Raw genomic sequence first — 20402 nt, forward strand, 5'->3', positions numbered from 1 at the left:
AAGACAGGCAGCAGAGTTAAGAAATGGTAATCAGGTGAAATGCAACATTTGATACATTTGCTTCTCTGCACCAGTCAACAGGCGATTGTGTTCCTCAGCTATTGACAAGTGTGCATATGTGTATGTATTGTGTGTGTCTGCTCGTCTCTCTGGCTCTCTGTTTAGACAAAGAGGACAAACAGGTTCAACTAGAAAGGCCCTAGGAGAGAGGAGACCCCCACCTGGAACAATGGGGCATTCACATGGTATTTGGGTGGTACACAGATGAAAGTAAATTAGCCGATAACGTAAATATATACTTCAGATTAGTTAAACAGGGCAGGGCCATGTGGAATTGAATGACGATGCGTACTGGGGTGATCAGTGTTAGGAACTCGTGTCCATCTGAGTATACAGGTGTTTCTGCTGTGGTCTCCAGCAGTTCTATAGGCTTTGAAAACACACCACATTTGTTGGCTCTTAAAGGTAGGGTAGGTAAGTTTGAGAAACTGGCTTGAGATCGCTAGAATTTGAAAATACACAACCGGAGAAAATCTGCCACTTCCTTACAGAGCCCCTCCTCCAACACACACGAACGCGCACATGACCAATGAGGGCACGAGATAAGTTTGTGCACAGATGGAAGGCTGACAGGCCATCCACTTATTTTACCCGGGCCGGCTAAAATGATTGGTCGTGCTTTTTACAGTACTACGGCTTCCACAGATGACATTTTTTTTAATGGATTTTTTGTCAAAGCACTTAAGATATTCATTGATATCGGGATGTTAAGAGCATTCCATGGAATATAACAAAAAGTGTATCTCGAGCCGGTTTCTCAAACGTACCTACCCCACCTTTAAGGTTTGTATACAGTGATAAAACACTGAAGGCGTCAGTACCTTAATGTCGATGCCTCGCGCTATAGAGGAGTTGTTGAAGAACCTGGAAGGAACCTTCGAGGCTAGGTCAGGTTCTTCTCGACCAAAACCAAGATTTAAGAGGATTTCCTCGGGGTCTTCCTCATACAGGTCCAGCAGCTCTGACACACTGTGAACACACACACAGGCAGTCAATGATTCAGTCATCAAGGCCGTGAGTCGCTCAGTCAGTTAGTTAGTGAGTTAGTCTGCTGGTTAGTTTATTAATCCTAACCGCAGCTTAAGAAGGGGGTTCTCCAGGGGCTCCTCTGACAGCTCCGACAACTCTGAAAAACTATGAAAACACAGACAGCCAGTTAGTACTTCTCACACACAGCTTTTTGTTAGTCTGTTAGTGAGGTAGTTAGTTAAATATGAAATACGTGGGGTAGTGGCTGAGCCTCTCCTCAGCTCCTCAGCAGCCTCACCTAGAGGTGGAGAACAAAATAAACCTGACCAGGAGGATCAGCCCATCAAGGAATTAGGAAACGTTTTTTTGTTTGTATTGGGGTGGCTGTGTCTCATAAGGATGAGTTGGCGTGTACCAATCTGTGGTGGTTAGTACAATTGGTAACTTTTGTGGGTATTGGAAATTAAATTGCAGGGATAAGTCAAATTTGCTTTAATTCAACGATCACAGGAGGAAATATATGATGTAGTAAACTTAGTCTTGCATTGAGGCCTACTGATTTTCCTTTACAGCAAATGTTTAATTATGTTTTTAATGCCCTATAGGTGCTTCATGAAGATATGTTTTATTATCACTGCTCTCTATGGATTATTAGGTTTTCTTCTCATCACACATAGAAACCAACAAAAGCTTTCAATCTGCTACAAAACTTTTTTTTTTTTTTTTTTTTTAAACACAGCATCTCTCAAGTCCTTCGAAAAATGAAAAAACTGTGGATGGATTACCCATGATGCACCACCGCATAGCCCATGATGCACCACCGCATAGCCCATAATGAACCAGTACACACACAATACACCAATGACCTCCAAACGCTGGAGTAATGCCCAAACCCTGGCACCATCAGCCCCCTGCTGTGACCTCATCCCCGCTCGACCGCCACCAGCAATAAATCCAAAAGACTCCTTTCCACCACAAACACTTTGTTCAAGAGTAAATCCTCCAAACACAGATCTACTGATGATGCACCGCAGACATTAACAAACACAAACACACCAGCTTCAATCATGGAGATCTGAAAAAGTGTATCCCCCCACATTTCTGAGAGAGCAGTGACACTGTGAGCTGTTATTGTTCAAACCAGGCAAACTCCACTAAAAGGAGCTCTGAGAAAGGTCTGGTGTTTTGTAAGTATTCAATCAGAGAAACTAACCACAATGGTTAAACTCAACCAATATATATTTACATCTTTATATACAGCAAATTCTTGTATGAGTGGTTCCCAATGTTCTTTTTATTTTTTGACCTCCTAAAATGAAGCAATGTCTACCAATGATGACCATAGCCTGACCAACACAGGACTTTTGAGACCCATATCGCCCAAAACTAAAAAGAACGTGTGAATAAAAGTGCAGAGGTATCTCTCAAACTGAGGGTGGAGATACTCAGAAGGAGGCAGTTTATTTTTGATAAGCCTGCATGTGACAAAGCTGAATGGCTTTTTGAAACATGTTTTCTGACCCACGCAGCCCACACATTCTGTCTTGGTTGTCTTATTTCACACTTTATGCTTTGTTAGGAAACCCAGAAACACAAATGTATGTAAGGAGTTATTCCTGTGCTCTTTAATACAGCTCTGATATGATCGTGGGAGAGTAAACACTAAACACTAGGCTGATATCAATGACACACAATTACAAATAGTGGTGCTGGATTACTGTGCATGCTGAATCATCTCCTTATGGAAATGGCAGCGTTAAAATAACATAATTTTATTGAGAAATGGTGACTGAATGTAAAAAGATGAGGGGGTGGTTTCCTACTCAGTTTGTAAAATGTGAATAACTTTTTGGTTGTGTAAAAAAAAAAGCTCTCTTTCGAGTAGTTTGATTGGCTTGAAGTTTAATAACAGCCCTCTGTGCCTCTGCTGCTCTCTACCTGAGATCACTGCGTTACTTCCTGCAGAAACCTCCATGAGTCTGAGTGGAGACTGACGAGGGGAACTGACCTGGACACAGTGCTGCTCTTCCCTGATCCTGTGGAGTTCATACTTCTTGCACTCTCTTTATACTGACTCCTCTTCTGATCCGCCGCAAGCCCAAAGCTACACATTGACATACACACAGAAGCAATAACAGACATACACAGAGTTATCAACCAACTGTAATCATCTGTATTTACTCAAAGTAGAGAATTCAATAAATGTTTACTCACCAGGATTCAGATTTATTGTTACTGGACTGAAGATGGTTGGCTGCAGAAAAAAATAAGAAATTAAGATCATTCATATATCAATAAAAACAACATATATACATTGATTATTTTCTATTATGAATTGATTGGTAACTATTGTTTTGTGAAATCTGTCCACATAAAGTGCTTTGCCTTCTTTTAATGCAGTTTTTTTTTTTTTTTTTGTGGAAATAGATTATCAAGTGCTCAAGAAATGATGGTTTTCTTGTATTTATGCAACTATAAGAGCAAAAGCCTGGTCTTGTGCATGTCCCTGCTCTAGTGAAGGAAATTCGCTTCCCAAGAGGATAGGTTCATGTTAGGTCTTATAAAGATCTGCTTTACAATAAGATGAGCTTCAGATTGTCTGGCTAACAAGCTAAGTAACTACAGTAAGTACTGAGCATGCCAAACCGGTATTTTCAGCCAACTCATGGTGTGAGGGGTAAGCTTCATTAACTAGCTAGCTATAACAGATGTCAGACAGTTGTCATTTCAATGAGCATAACCAAAATGAGAAGCTTATTTAAATAATATTAAATAAATACGTTACAGGGCATAAATCTGCTGCAGTTCTGACTTTAAGAATGAATGAAGCGTGTACACTTTTCACTCAGTCAGAGATCTGCAATCACTCATCACCAGATGCAGGTTTGACAGTTTTCTTTTTCATTCAAAGGAACCTGTTGGGACATGTCGTCACACTACTGTCTGTCTGAGTTCCTCTCTCTATTTTTTCCACTTAATTTCAGCTGACAATCTTCTTCTTTCTTTAAATCCAGTGTCATTATCTGTTTTAAAGGACCCAAAACATCACAAAATCTCCCCTGCAAACTCTTAATTCCCTGGCTTATTTCCATCTATTCACCCTGAATCCTTTAATTAACTAATTCACTTCCATTATATTCACACAGTGACACTATGATCCCCTTCCTCCTGTCCTTATAATGTTTGACATCATGTAAGCCCATTGCGATCTGTTCATACATGACATCTCTAAAGTCTTCTGCGCCACTAAAGCTGATGAATGTTATTAAAACATGATTAAAGCACTTACAGTCAGGACATCAAAACATAAAGTGAGATTTAGGATGATGACAAGAAGTAGCCACAGCCACTCAACTAAAGAGGTTTTCTAACAAAACCAAAATCTAAAAATAGTACCATTATCTTTTCTTCCTAATGTAACATCCACATAAACACAAAGCCAGTGAGCTCAAAAGAAGAAAGGTCGTGAGTGATCAAAGGTTGATGTTTGTGATGATGAAACAAATGAAGAGGCAACAGTAACATAGAAACTCAAACTCAGTCCTTGTGGCTACAATAGAGGAGAAGATTTAAGTCACACCAAAGTCCAAATACCTCATTCTTCTTTAGTTTAAAATGAAATAAAATGTTTTGTGCATCTTTTTATAAATACAAACTTCATACTGAAATGATTTTTCTATTTGGAAAAAAATGCTTTCCAATCCACTTAAAATAGAAATTGTTTGTATGCTAGTATTCTATAATAAATACGTTTTTATTAACAATGGATCACATTATTACTTGTTTGAAATGGGGCTGTTCTAAAGCTCAATCTGTATAACATGAATCTGCATCTCCCTTGAGCTCAACAGATCTTTTTCATGGCATTTCTCAGCACAACGTTTGTGTTTTCAGGATGAAAGCTAACTATTGTGCTTCACTTTCACTGGTTTCAATGCTAAGTTTTCAGTCAGAGCAGGCAGCTCTTTTCAGCAAAAAGTTTTAAAAACCCACTGTACACTAGCTGTCCGGCACCAAACTGTGTTCGGACATATTACCCAGATGTTGAACACAGTGTAGCATTCAGCGGCTAAAAAGCCTGATATTTTAGCTGGTAGAGACCAAACACAGAGCTGTAAGATGAGTCAACATTGGAGGTATATTATAGGCTGCAATTAATAAGATTGACTTAACCGCCTAACCATAACTGTATACATGCCAGACAAATGACAGGTGGCTATTATTCTGAAGAAGGCAAGATATGCAGAGAATTTGGCATACAGCCTAACAAAGCCTTCTAATAGTTATTGCACAGTTGTGCAAGACTAAAACACATTTCCTGAGAAAAACTTAGGCGAGGTGCATCTATGTTGTCGTGTTAGGTGAAATTCCATAGAACAAACATTAAACCAGTTTTGCGAAATCAAGCTGAAGGACAAGTCTGATGTTATTGCTGAAAGATTTAATTACTTGATAGTTAATGATTAACGCTAAAATGAATTAAATTGCTAAGTTTCAGCACAAGATGAAGATAAATGAAGCGAAGGCTGCTGTTCCTGAACAAGTAGTCCCTGATCAAATCTATCCAACCTGCTGCCCCTCAGCATCAACTCATTGGCATCTATTCAGTCCCAGATTCCTACAACACACACCTTACAGTATAGTACAGTTGTGAACGCAACCATACCCGATTAGGATATTTGGTCAAGGGAGAAAGACCAAGAACAGCTACTTCAACAAGGATTTTCCACATGAAGGACCTGATAACACACACACACACACACACACACACACACACACACACACACACACACACACACACACACACACACACACACACACACACACACACACACACACACACACACACACACACACACACACACACACACCCACACACACACACACACACACACACACACACACACACACACACACACACACACACACACACACACACACACACACACACACACACCACACACACACACACACACACACACACACACACACACACACACACACACACACACACACACACACACACACACACACACACACACACACACACACACACACACCTCATTAGAGTCTATTCTTCACTCAAAAAAGGAAACACTTAACATCTATCTATCAGAGCTATGACTGATGTATTCACAGCAGTTCAGAGGAATGATGAAAACACAAACACACACAGAGGACTGTCAGTCAAGCATGCAGTATGTTTCCACACCTCTGTGATTTGTTGACTTTTTGCTTCATGAAGAAACAGGACTGAGGAATGAAGATGGAGCGGTGTATGGTTGTGAACTACACCAAGTTCAGGGGATTATACTGACACTGTTGTGTTTGTCAGACATCTTTATCTTTGCACATGTGATCAAGCTTTATGGTCATTGTATCAAAGGACACTTTGTACAACACAAAGTATGGATGGGCAATAGGGACAAAATAAATTGCAATATTTTTATGCAATTCCTTTGCAGTGATATTGCAACAATTTTGTAGGGTTGGTTTTGCTTTCAACAAATATTTAGAAAATACGATTTTTGATAGATAATTGGCAATAATGTGGATCTAATGACTAAGTCGGTAAAGAGCATCTATAATAGTTAGAAGGAAGCTAATGAAATTACATCACTGTACTTTAATGCAGCGCTTCAAAAAAGGAAAAAAGAAAACATGCCATATTACGATGTCCAAAACCTAAGAAGATATGAGTCTCATATCACTTTATCAATAATATATCGATACATTGCCCAGATCTACAGTAACACATCCCATGACAATTATAGAAACTCAAAATCAAATAAGCAATGGCGTAACTTCACAACCTAGTCGGCATTTTGTTCTGGGCATTGTACATTTGTGCAAAACCCCATTCTTATATATATATATATATTTGATATCAGCCTTGTATCAAAAAAACGATCACGGTCAGGCTCAGAAAAAAGGTCATGTTAATGCTAAAACTATATTTATATATGTATATATGTATTTATATGAACTTGAATAATGATTCAAATAATCTACGGGCGATCAGAAAGCCCAACATCCATATTCTCATGTGAATCTGAGTAACATGGGGAAAATGTCAAATCGCTTGCGGGTGGGTCAGTTACTGTAAAACACATAACTATCCGAACACAGGGAAGGAACTTAACAATGAGCAGAGATCTGTAATCTTATTTGTATTGTGAGTTTTTCTGTGTACTGACCTTCAGCTCCCAATGAAAGGTCATCTTCAAAGCTGCAGCCGTTCTTCTGCACTCCTGTTCACACGCAAGCACAAGCACACATTTTGAGTAAGCACACAGAAGTAAAGTTACAAAATCCCTTCGATAACATCTCCATACTTAAACAAGTAACCGCTAACAGTAACCAAAACAAATTCACTTAGAAAAACAGTCATGATGGCTCAAGTGTTTAGTCATAAAGCAAAGAGATGTGTCCTAACAGGTTGGGGTCCTCACAATGTAATATATAAACAATAGACACAGAAATGTGGATTACCTTTGCTGGGAGAAGCAGTCTGATCATCTAAGGAGGCTCCCAGGGGAGTCCTGGCCAAGAGACAAAGAGACAGTGTTGGAAAGTCACCCAAACCATAAACTAACCATTAAAAACGTAAACATCCAAAAGACTTTGAGGGTGTGGGCTTACATAACAAATATTAAATGCCCTTAATGCTCATCTACTGTTATATCACTGCAACTTAAAATACCTTGAGGGAAAGTCCTAACCAGGCAAAACTAAGTACAAACAAACGAGGCAATAATATTTATCCTAGGATTATCCCTGGTTAAACTGAGGGTAATAATCGACTAATTCCTGTTTGTGAAATTCTCATTAGCCCGTGTTAAGTACTGACTAAGCTAAAGTAACGTTTACAACCTACAGTAAAGGCCTATCCAATGCTCTGGCTTAGTATACCCTGATAAGTCTCTGACTGTCAAATTAATTACAGACTAATTGAATGTCCGAATTAAGGTAACAACCCCAATTTAGTCAGGCTGACGACAGCTATGTCAACGGTAGGTGCCAACCATCTCAGGCTAACTACCAGTTTAACTAAGATTAACTATAGCAACATCAAAGGTATCTTCCTGACAGATAAAGGCCAAGGCTTAGTAACACAGGCTGACTGCCTATCAGGCTAGGGCTATGTAACGCATGCTAACTAGCTGTATTGTGAAGGCTATCCCAGGATAGCTCCTGTTCAGATCAGTCTACTTATGATTACCATCCACTACTGACCATGCTAGACTGAGCATCCTAGGCTTACTCTTGTTTTTTTGGTACCAGTACCAGGTTTCCTACTGACCAGACTAGTTGTCCCAGGCTAACTAGCTGACAGATCGGGCAAGTTGACAGCAGCAGTAAGCAAGCAGTTCTGATCTGCTGTGTGCAGCCAGACGCTGGGAAACACTGAGCTGTTACACAACCTGCCACTCTTATCAATGGGACAAACTTCATGCCACCATTTAACACACTCACACACACTCACACACACACTGATGGTTGTGTAACAGTGTGCAGTCGCAGTGTTTGCTTATCCTACCAGTTTCCACCGGCAGCCATGTTGGCCTCAGGCCCCTGCGGCTGTTGCTATAGTAACATGTGATTCTGATTCTGCTGGTCATGTTGCCACGGTGAGGTTGCATAGCGCCACAGGGTTGTGAGTGACAGCAGTGAACAGTGTGAGTGTGTGATAACAGTGTTAACTCAGCAGGAGAAACCCCTCCTCTGTTTACTTTATTTATTTCTGCCTTTCTTTCCGTCTTCTGTCGGCTTCTTCCTGCATCTTGCTCTCCCTCTTTCTTTGCCTGAACAGCTCTATGTGCCCTATCTCTGGGCGTTGGTCTGCACCCTTTGTGTGTGTGTGTGTTCTGTGTGTTGTATGTCTGGGAGTGGCTGTGAATTGGTTCTACGTCAGCAGCTGATAACACGGGTACTAAACACACACAACTCAAGACATTGGAAAAAATATATCAATAAACCAGCAGGAAAACCAGTTAGCCACTAAAACCAGTTAGTCATTATTTTAAGACCATATCCTCTTTGTTTCCTAATTAAGTCCAGGAACTACTAAGTCCATTTACTGTACATTCCTGATTATCATTTCTAACCAATCAGCAGTTTTGTGATTACATTTCTTCCTAGGCAGTTTCAGTTAATTTTGTACATCAACATTCATGAAACTTGCTGCACTCAACATCTGTCAGCTACATTTTAAACAAATAATAAAGTACAGATTAATCTGGAAAGTCATTGGTTTGGTCAGGTACTGTACCTGCATTCAATCAGCCAGCTGGCGATGTTGTTAGGCACTTGCCCTGGCAGAGAGAGACAGATGAACATGTTAAAACAATAGGCCGCTGCTGTGTGCAACAATGATTACAACATGCTATAAAACCATTGGCTTTGTGGGGATGCGGTGAAGCACAGCTGTACTTTGAGCTACCGTCAGAACACTTACCTGCTCATGGCCACAATGCAAACAAGCTTACGTTTTGCAGGTGTTAGTTTAGCGTGTTAGCTTAATTACATTTGCTAACAAACATGGCGTGCTTTATGATGACACTTCTACGTGATGCTGCTGTGTGTGCAAGGTTTTACAGTGCGCACTCACAATATACTCGTTAATGAGCAAAGTGCAGCATGTTTTCTATCATGTGTATAATTTACAGTATAATAACCTTTTTTTAATGGCTGTTTTTTTACCTTTTATATATTTTCATAGAAATAAATTGTCACCCATTTACTTTAAAACAGTAATAATGCTTATTTGTTACATGTTAACTTGTCAAGACTCCCATTTCTGTGGCAGACTGGGAGCCTGGCTTTAAAGATGTGAAAAGAAACAAAAAAACTCATGAGTGCTCTCTGCAGACACTTTTTCTAAGATATCTCAAATACTCTATACCATCTGCCTTTCTGTTTTGCAATTTCCTGATGCTTATCAGTCGACTAGCAATACTGACATGACTGTGATAAGGTTAAATTGTCTGATAATGGGTGGCAATGAGTGTCACTTAACTGAGGTGTCTGCAAACATTTTTTACTTTCTCAGCAGATATATGGTTAACATGAAACACAGTAACATTTCATATTGTTAAAATATCCCCAGTTACATCTACAGCTGAGGTCAGTCTAACCTGTTTCCTCTGAGGGTGTTTGCTCTTCCCCGTCCCTCTGGTTCTGTTGGGGTCCCTCTTCTTCTGATTCTAGCCAGGTAGAATCTTTGCTCTTTGCCCATGCCCGACGGCGCAGACAGGCTACATTGTAGTCTGCCTGCACTCTAGGATCTGAGGATCAATCAAGCAAACATCTGTCAGACAGCCGGACTACCATGAAGTCATTGATCAGGTTTGGCAGGTATTCAACCAGACTGACAGAAACTACATCTAATCAAACCCTCACCACATCAGGTGAGTCGAGCTAGGTGATCATATGCAACAATTCTCGCAATGTATAACTTGTTTTTTTCAACCACCACTTTGATAAGGGACAATAAAGACAAGACTGAGGCCCTAGCATTAATGAAAATGTAAAAGTCCATCCCCTTGCATTCCACTATATATACCCAGGGACTGCAGATGGTAATTAGCAAACTGCTATAATCTGGTACAAAGCCTCTTATCTCTGTTCTTTGTACATGGTCCCTGACAACTAAACCAATAAACTAAAACACATTTAAAGAGTTATGCTGTGTCTCAATGTTTATGCTTCCATTAGTATTGTGTACACTCTTACTTATTTGGATAGTCTGTGAATTCTCAAAGGGTATCGTTGTCTCAAATTGTAGCAAACTGTTATGAACTGAACTGGCTTGTTTGTGATACCACATCATTACAGAAATGAACCATATAACATACTAAGGGCTTCTATCAGACAACAAGGTAGTGTTTTTTAGGTTAAAAAACAAACTGAATAAAAAAATGTATATATAACTTTTATTTGTTTAGTGGTGTTCACAGGAGAAACCCAAACTACTGCTGGTCCCTCCTCTTCCGCAACATGCTAATAGGCCGACCGCAGAGGGTGAACGAGTCTAGCCTTCCACACTCATCTTTTTGACCATCTTGAGTGCAAAATCAGGTTGTCAAATCATTCTCAGTGTGAATGCTCAAAATAGCAAGTGTAAGTACAGGAGTGAGCTAATTGAGACACACTGTCATTGTTGCCCTGTATTCATTACTTTAAGCAATTCAAACAGGTTTTGGTTCATGTGGGCTAATTTTATGACTGTTTATCCGTTTCCTTTAGCCAACTTTTTCAACTGTATACGATACTTGAAGACAATTATTAAGGCTTTTTATCAGTTCACACTACTCAGGCTTATTTAAAAAAAACTGTAATCCATTGTTTTCATCTTCTATTAAAAAACAGTTTATGAATTTCTTATGTTGACTACTTTTTTAACTGTGAGATGACCCACCTGGAGCAGTGCTGGTGTCCATGGCCAGAGATCCACTCTCCATATCTACCTGTCTGTGTGTCTGGTTGAGGTCAATCAGTCCATCAGAGGAGACTGACGACTCTACAGGAACATCAGCAACAGGTAACACTCCTGAGCAAGAGAGAGAGATAAAGCAATAATAAAAAGAGAAGAGAATATATCTGAAGCACCAAATAACACATCATGCTGCATTATCAGTCCCTAATTGAAACATGCAATGCAGACGCAAACAGTACACAGACAAAACAAACTACACATACAGTATACAAAACACATCATTCACTCACAATAAAAGCTTTAAATGTCTTTAAATAAGCTCTTAATTGGAGCGTCTAAATAAAAGTGTGTTCAAACCTGGACAGTTGAAACAGAGTGAGGGTGTTTTTTGGTGACATGAGAAGTGGCTTCTATTATTGATGACTGAGTTACCCACGCTGAGACCAGCTGAGATTACACAAACGCATGGCAAACATACTGGACTTCTTTTCTTTTACATTGTGGTGTTGCTACTTTGACTTTAGTAAAAGCATCTGAATACTTATGTGAGTTTTGTAGTTTTCAACAGCTCATCTCTCAAATTTCATGCATCCTTCATCACATGAACATGGGGTTTTCCGAACAGTTATTTGGTTTGTAAATGTTTCTTATGTATGAAACAAGCTTCAAGTCTCTGCAAGTTGATTTATCATAGAAATGAGCTGAGACCAGAAGCTGCCTGAGGTGTCACGAGATCAATCTGAACCCTGATAAATGATCTGCGGTAACAAGCGGTGTGTGGCACATCATTGCATGTTCATTTAATGCCTTCAACCAGAATTATCTCTAAGAAACATCACCGCTGGACCAAAATCATGAACTTTGTTGAACTTTGAATGAGTTTGTACCAACACAGGAAGGCACACTTCTAAGACATGTTTTTTAGGACTTAAAAGGTGGGGTAGGTAATTTTGGAGAAACCAGCTCGAGATCGCTAGAATTTGAAAATACATAGCCGGAGAAAATCTGCCACTTCCTTACAGAGCCCCTCCTCCAACACACACGAACGCGCACATGACCAATGAGGGCACGAGATAAGTTTGTGCACAGATGGAAGGCTGACAGGAAGGTAGGCCATCCAGTTATTTTAGCAGGGCCGGCTAAAATGATTGGTCGTGCTTTTTACAGTATTACCGTTTCCACAGATGACATTTTTGTATGGATTTTTTGTCAAAGCACTTAAGATATTCATTGCTATCGGGATGTTAAGAGCATTCCATGGAATATAACAAAAAGTGTCTCTCGAGCCGGTTTCTCAAACTTACCTACCCCACCTTTATAAATACATTTATTTTTCATCATAAACTGTGAGGATCTTTTCATTAACATCATCTATTATTCATGTTGTGTATATAATGGGGACGTTTTCAAATGTATGCATGTTCTATCAGGAAAAAAAAGCCAAAGAAACAACAAAAATCAGTTATGCTAGACTGAAATATATATGTTTGATGGATGCCATGAGGTTTTGTTCAGACATTCATGTTCCCCTCAGAATGAAACATAATCACTTGTCACGTGATATTGTGACATCTAGGCCCTAAAAGTTTGGGACCCTAGATTCTAGGGTCACCATCAGTTTAAAATGTCACTTTGTCCAACACTACAAACGTAATGACATCCCATCAGTCTCAGCTGCACTTTGTACTTTGATAAATAGCTAATGTTAGCATGGTAACACACTGTAGTATCAAAGCAAACATTATACCTGCTAAACATTTGCATTTATATTGTCAGCATGTTGACATTAGCATTCAGTATCACTGTACCTCAATACAGCCTCACAGGTGGCTGTAGGCTGTTAGTCTTGCTGCTTGATAAATGAATGTTAAGAAGCTTAATAATGTATTTTTTTGTGATTATACTAAACCTTTTAAACAATATCTAATTTGGTGTTACCATATATATACACTGCATATATAAACTAAACATATTTGATTATACATTTAATTACCTGATTTTCCCAAAAGCAACTTACAATAAGTGCATTCAATCATGAAGATACAAACTCAAAACAGCAAGAATACTGATCTAAGTACATTAGCTTCAAATAAGGCAACCAAATATATAAACTGTAAATTGTTCATTTGGTTTTAGTACTAGTTTTTTTTCCAAAGGTTTTATCAAGAAAAATAATAGCAAAAATATGAATCTATAGTTCTTGTTTCTGCAATCTGAGGATGTGCTTCTTCAATGTTAACATAAATAACAGATTAAATGTTATATTTATTAGAAAAAGAAATAGGCATAAGCAGCAGCTGTTCTCATATCTTTGGTCCCCGAGTTCAGTCTGACAGGTAAAAGGTGACCGGCCACCAACCAGCCTTACCAACAGGAACAACACCAGAGTTTACTACTGAGGAAGTCTGTATATAAACAGGAATGCAATAATAGGTTAGGCTACATGGTTACTAACAATAACTAACGCAGTGATACAGCCACAAAGCTGTTTAATAAAACTCAAGATTTCGATATGAAGTAAAGAGAGGAGAAAACAAAGAGCTGGTGGGGTAGAAATAAAATAGTCCACATGGAAGAAAAAAAAAGAGAAGCATGCAGCCAAATTTAAATGAGAACGTGTGAAACAGGAAACAAGTGTTTGGGATGAATAACAGAACAACTTCCTGTCCAAAGATACAAGAGAGACAGATGGGAAAGATCCATTTATTTTTAGATTTCTCTTGTAAATGCAGAAAAACAACAACAGACAGACAGTGGGAGATCGAGTACAGCGAGTCTTGTTAACACTCTTTAATCATCCTTCCCCTCCCCATGTCTTTAAATGACTCCTTCAGGCTTAAAGGAGGCTACAAATAGTTTGCATAGTCGTTCTTTACAGAGAACAGCAGCTGTGATACGTTTGGATTCTTATGGTTATCATAGGATTTAATGGTGAGAAGATGATGACAGTGGAGAGAAGTATCAACAATCTAAATAATTAATTATTATATATAATGGTTTCTGACTTCTCCTCTGATTATCTTTTAGCTCAATCTTTTAAAATGTAAAAAATATAAACCAGTTAACACACCTTAACACCTTCAACAGTTGTATATGAGCAACAGTTAAGGTGTAGGTAACTTAGACACCTAAAAACATTACATGTCCAACAATAACTGCGGATTATGTCTTTTACATCATTGCATGAGATATAGTCATCTAACAAAATAATTGTTTTTCTCAGTCCAGAGTTCAAATGAACTACCTTTTCAAACTCAACACTATTTTAGTCACTTTTGCACATCATAAAAGCCCATTCTAATTATTTTTGGACTAATGCAAATGCTGTGTGAATAATTATAATGTGACACCTCTTTTTATTGTCAATTGCTTTGGTCATGTTTATCAAAATGTGCGTGCGAGTTCATTCCATAAGTCATTACTTGCAGAATGGTCCAACCAGTTTTCGTAATCTGCCATGTGTCATGTATTAATGCTTTGCTCTATAAGTGGAATATGACTTTCACTTAATGACGGGGTATGTGGAAGACTGCAGTGTAATCCCCCCCAAACAGGGCTGCATGTAATATTCTAACTACGTTTTATTTTTTAAATATTGTATTTTTTACTTTGTGATATGTAGTTCTGTTAAAAGAAAAATATTGTCTGTAAATAAATTACAGTAAAAAGGGCATACATGTGAATTCAGTTACATCTCTTGCAATGAATCTCCCATATGAAGTAAAGTGTAACTGTGTGCTGTTGAAATGAATAAACCATATGCTATACAGAAAAATGCAGCCATGAGCATTTACAATCCTTGTCATGAAAACTTTCATGATTTCCATCAGAAAATACTCAACATAGCTGCATTTCGACCAACTTGTTTGGAAACAATGACAGGACATGTCTTATCATTCAGATAAGACATAGCTATTTACTTAGGATGATAAACAAAGGATTTAGTGAAAGTGACACGCTTCTGCAGATAATCCATTGTGTGGTGCGCTTTTTAGGAAATGATTTGAAAAGTGCACTTAATGTTTTGCAAATGTTGAGTATGATGAGTATGAAAAACTGAAATACGTTAAGTACATTTTCTTGATTAAACTGGATAACTTAACTTAAGTAACACATTTAATGAAAGAAGTTTACTTTAAAGGAGTCATTTTAAAGTGTGGTATTATAACTTTTAATTAAGAAAGGATCTTAATACTTCCTTCACCACTGGCACTATTGCAATAAAGTGTAAAAATGTGAGGATGTTTTACTTTTCTCTGTTTTAAATCATTGTAAATCAAATGTCTTTGAGAGAAAATGACCCCCGGACTGTCATCAATTCTGACAGGAACCAGACTCAGAGGTTACGACTGTCGGAATAAAACCCTACTTACAGTCCTTTACCTTGAACCTTTGCACAGAGAAACACTTAAACCTTCATCTCACTGACAGTGTTTAACGCTCACTGCAAACAGGCTTAAACAGAGAAGCGTGGGGACAAAGAGCCTGTTTACATCCCTGTTACATCACTGTTACTGTAAACTGCAGGATGACACTATAAGATCAAACAGACGCTGAACAAAGGCTCTAAGTAGATCCTTATGTGCAGTTTTAAAGCATATGAAAAGCAGTTACTGGCTAGGGTCCGGTACTTAAGCAAACTGTGATGTATTTGAACTCTCCTACTTAAGTATTTCTTGTTTTACGAAAGGTAAACACTTCAAATAACCTTTTTTTAATCCAAATACTACTTTTAGTGTAATGCTTGATCTTACGAAGTCTTTGGATAATTAAACGTATTGTAAATCATTTGTTTCTGCCTGATTACTGCCATTATAGACTTAACAAATAACTTATTTAGAAAACAATAACCTGTTCAATAATAAAATAATGATTAATTGCCTATTACTTGTGACTGAATATGTCTGCAGTGTAAGGCATCATTTACTTTTGGAAATAATGTGAGTGCTCCTTACACCACAGGTTTTCAATTGAGAATATAATTGCATTTATTTTATTTAAAAATAAAATAAGTTGCAGCACTACTCGTGAGCAACAAACATACCATTGCCCAAAGTGACCTTCAAATCGCTTGTTTCACCAAATCAGTTGTACCATGGGAATTAATATAATCCTAATAATTCAAAAGGAAATAAGCAAAGCCTCTCATTTGGAAAGCTAAAACCACTAATTGTTTTTGAAGGAAAAATGTTGATTTTTAAATGATCTCCCGTTTAATTCTCTGTTAATTGACCGATCATTTGAGTTGTAGTACTTATCTCACCTGTTGGGTCATTTAACATATCATATTTATAAATATCTTACTATGTTTTATGTGCAACAATATTATTTAGCTAAGTTTGTTAAGTAACTAAAGCTCTCAGAAAAATGTGTAGTAAAAATATCCAACTACAATGCAGTTGAGTAGGAGTAGAAAGCAAATACCTCAAAAGTGTACAGTAACGTTAGTAGAACGTTCACCAGTGTTCATCTTCCACTCACATTACACATTAGATGCTGGTGTGAATCAATTCAACTTTAAATACCTACTGTCAAGTAAAAGCCCCATTATTAAATCCACATGTGTGATTAAACTGTTCTCTTTTCGCTCGGACTGAACTTGTTTGTCCTGTTTAGTTGTTCGTGCTGTGTTTGACACGGAGGACAGGACTGACAGCAGAAAAACACAAACACACATTAACCACAGAAGCGGGACTTCCACACACAATAAGAGGTCATATTAGCGATAAGGTGAGAGGGTACAGGTACTCACCGTCATGTTTCTCCACGGTTTTTGTCGCAGCTCCCAAACTGTCAAACTTGTCCAAACTTTTCTGAAAACACTCCAACATTCCTGCTTCCGCTTCCTGAAAGCAGCAGGAGGAGAGGGGGCGTGTCCGCAGCGCTGCAGCCGAGAAACAGCCACACCTGCCGGACTGACTCCGCACACACAGCACGGCGGAGGAGACGTGGATCCTTTTCATTGCCTTGTACAACATATGGTTGTGCAACGAAATGCGAGTACCATCTGGTTGCATAAGAGAAAGAAAAAAAAAGGCTAGTGGAAGATGATGTGTGGGGTCTTAAAGAAAGACAGACAGACAAAAGAAAGAAAGAAAGAAAGAAAGAAAGAAAGAAAGAAAGAAAGAAAGAAAGAAAGAAAGAAAGAAAGAAAGAAAGAAAGAAAGTGGTGGCCTTGCTTTTACCTGCAGTACCCACATTTAACCACCAGGTGGAGACAACACACCATTGAATTGATGATCGTCTTTAAAGAAACGCTCTGATGCTCTGTGATGATACAGCTGCAAAACACATTGATACAGAAATAATGAGGTATTTCAGTCCAAATTAAACCCACTAAAATGTTAATTATCTATGTTCTGATTATGTTTAGAGTCACTCCCATTACCAGGAAAATTATTTTCTCTTTTTGTATGTAATTTTAAAAAGTCAGAATAAGTATTATGCATTAACTTATTAATTATTATCTATTAGATTGCGAAAAAAAGACATTGATGTTTTTACTCATACTGGATTGCAAAGATATTGATTTTTGAAATGCTTGTTTAAGTTGTTTCTTTATTTGTTTACCGTTTGCTTGGATTTTTGGGAACCTTTTAAAAATGAGATAAGATAAAATGGACCTTTATTAATCCCTGTGGGGAATTCAGGATATTATTCAAGATAATACATCTCAAGGAATATATAATAATAAAAACATACTAAAACACAGTTTCTTCACATGAGAAGTTACCATACATAGCCTACATACATGTATTAGCATACATCTGCTCAAAACTACATAATGATAAGCCTGTTTTATATACATTTAGGTTTATGTGAATATAAGAGAGGTAGAGAGAGAGAAAGAGAGAGAGAGAGAGAGAGAGAGAGTGTGTGTGTGTGTGTGTGTGTGTGTGTGTGTGTGTGTGTGTGTGTGTGTGTGTGTGTGTGTGTGTGTGTTGAGTTTCCAATGGTGGCTACCTTTTACGTATGAATAAGGTAATTTGACCTTCTCCATGCACACACACAGCCTGAAGTATAGAATAATAGTTCTTATTCAACAGCATGTGGCTCTGCTGCTCGTTTACTTTGCTTAAAATAAGGCAACGCATGTTTATTTATATGGCACCTTTGAATACAAGTAAATTCAAGGTGCTTTACAACAATGAAAACATTAAGAGCATAAAGACATCGTGCAGAATGGCATTTAAAAACAGCTAAATATGTATCTCCCCTTAATTATTGTCACCTCACTGATGTTTCAAACTCTACCTCATTCCTGTTTCTGCTCCTGATAAATCTCTGTAAAATAATGTAATATCTGGATGTTTAAAACATAAACATTCAAAGCCACTAACAGCTTGGGTTTTGACTGAAAAACATCAAATTAAACTGTGACTGTTGTGTGACATGTTCTGGGTATCTGTGATTTTATTCTTGACTTTATAAAGGACTTCAACTAGAGAAAAGTATATCAGAAAAAAAGTTTATTGTCATTATATATTATAGTCAAAATTCATGAGCAGCACAGAGAGAAATCTGCAGTTGTATATGCATCAGCCCTGGGCTGATGTTAACCATTAGCAGCCAGAGGATGGGACAGACACTCTGGTCCTCTAAAGTTGCCCGGTAACCTCCTAGCAACCGGTGTTCTGTCACCACAGCAACCTCTTCACTGCAGCGCGGTCCAAAGTCTACTGCTTCTTTCCAAATAAGATGCAGCCAGCCCAGAGTGGATAATGAATGCTGAAAGAGAGGGAAAGTCCCCCATTGGACCATGAGTGGTGCAGGAATGAGTCTTTAACACCAGTAAAAGTAAGCAGGTTTGCACCCCTGTTCCTTAGTCTCAGAATCAATGGGATTTTATTGGGTTTTTGGTAGAATTAGCTTTGTTCGAACCACAAATGTAACTTTCTTACTTAATGTGTTTCATCTAACAACTTCTGGACTTCCTCGCCAGAAAGCAAGAGCAGTTCTTGAGAGAAACATACTGGCATCGTAGGTCTAGATAGAAAGTTATGATGTATGTAGCATACGCTTTTGAGTTTATTGACTTTCTTAAATATCAAATGTGTAAATAAATCACAATTCAAAATGAGAAACAAAAATAAATTACTTAACCACGATTCAAGGAGACTAAGGTTTTGCTAAAAAAAGAGTTTGAACTATGTTGTACAACCAAATTGACAGGAAAATGTGTTTGAATTAGGAAGGAAAGTTATAAGAAAGTTACAGAAATGTTCAAAGTCACTACCCCACATTGCTAATCATAAATAAACAACTACCAACATTTGAAATGGCTGCAAAAGTTAAGGGAGCACCAAAGTTTGTGTAACAAAGTTTGCAGCAATCCATACAATAGTTGTTGTAGATTGATCTAAAACAGTTGGCCTGATGCTGGCTCTAGAGGCAAAGTTATAAAAAGATCATCAAGGTTATTACAATCAGGGAATATGAATGTGAATGAAACAGCAATTCAACCAAAAAGACTGACCTGCTTGTGGCACGACAGAAAAGTCATGGGATCATCAAAGTCATCAGGATTCATCCTCTGGGGACCATGGATGTCTGTATTACATCTCATGGGAAACCATTAAGTGAAATATAAGCATTTGTGGATCCATTAGATTGTGCACATTTGTAATCCCTTCCTGTTGGTTTTTCTTTTGTGGATTGAATCAAATCCAACGAAACGCACCAATCTTTGCACCTCACATTTGTGGATTTCTTATTTGCAGATCAGCTGATTCAGGTGTCAACTGGGGGACTCAAGTTGGCACCTGAACTTGCACCAACCAAAGGTATACTAATATGTGTAATTTCACCCAGGATGCATTGCAATCAGACCTGGTTATATTATATATTTTCATCATCGCCTTATCTTAGCAACAATAGTGATTAACCTTTACAGACTCAACTGTCAATATAATGATCACACCTTCCATTTCAAGAA

At 38.1% G+C, this 20402-nt stretch overlaps 1 protein-coding gene across 3 annotated transcripts in view; it reads right to left on the reverse strand.

Annotated features, from left to right (window-relative positions):
• The window catches only part of itprid2 (ITPR interacting domain containing 2), a 36266-nt gene extending 18948 nt beyond the window's left edge, over positions 1–17318 (reverse strand). The window contains exons 1-9 of one of the 3 annotated variants that reach the window (XM_034128468.1): positions 17220–17316; positions 11450–11581; positions 10167–10316; positions 9302–9344; positions 7522–7571; positions 7227–7280; positions 3244–3283; positions 3038–3133; positions 882–1029 (exon numbers count right to left, since the gene is read on the reverse strand). In XM_034128468.1, the coding sequence (XP_033984359.1) occupies positions 882–1029; positions 3038–3133; positions 3244–3283; positions 7227–7280; positions 7522–7571; positions 9302–9344; positions 10167–10316; positions 11450–11581; positions 17220–17298 (792 nt within the window). In that variant the 5' untranslated portion in view covers positions 17299–17316. Of the gene's footprint in view, positions 1–881; positions 1030–3037; positions 3134–3243; positions 3284–7226; positions 7281–7521; positions 7572–9301; positions 9345–10166; positions 10317–11449; positions 11582–17219 lie in introns of all 3 variants that reach the window. The other 2 variants (XM_034128469.1, XM_034128470.1) reach the window with 2 other exon arrangements.
• Between the last annotated feature and the right edge of the window lie 3084 nt (positions 17319–20402).

Source organism: Trematomus bernacchii, unplaced genomic scaffold (assembly GCF_902827165.1).
Source record: "Trematomus bernacchii unplaced genomic scaffold, fTreBer1.1, whole genome shotgun sequence".
NCBI classification, from domain to species: domain Eukaryota; kingdom Metazoa; phylum Chordata; class Actinopteri; order Perciformes; family Nototheniidae; genus Trematomus; species Trematomus bernacchii.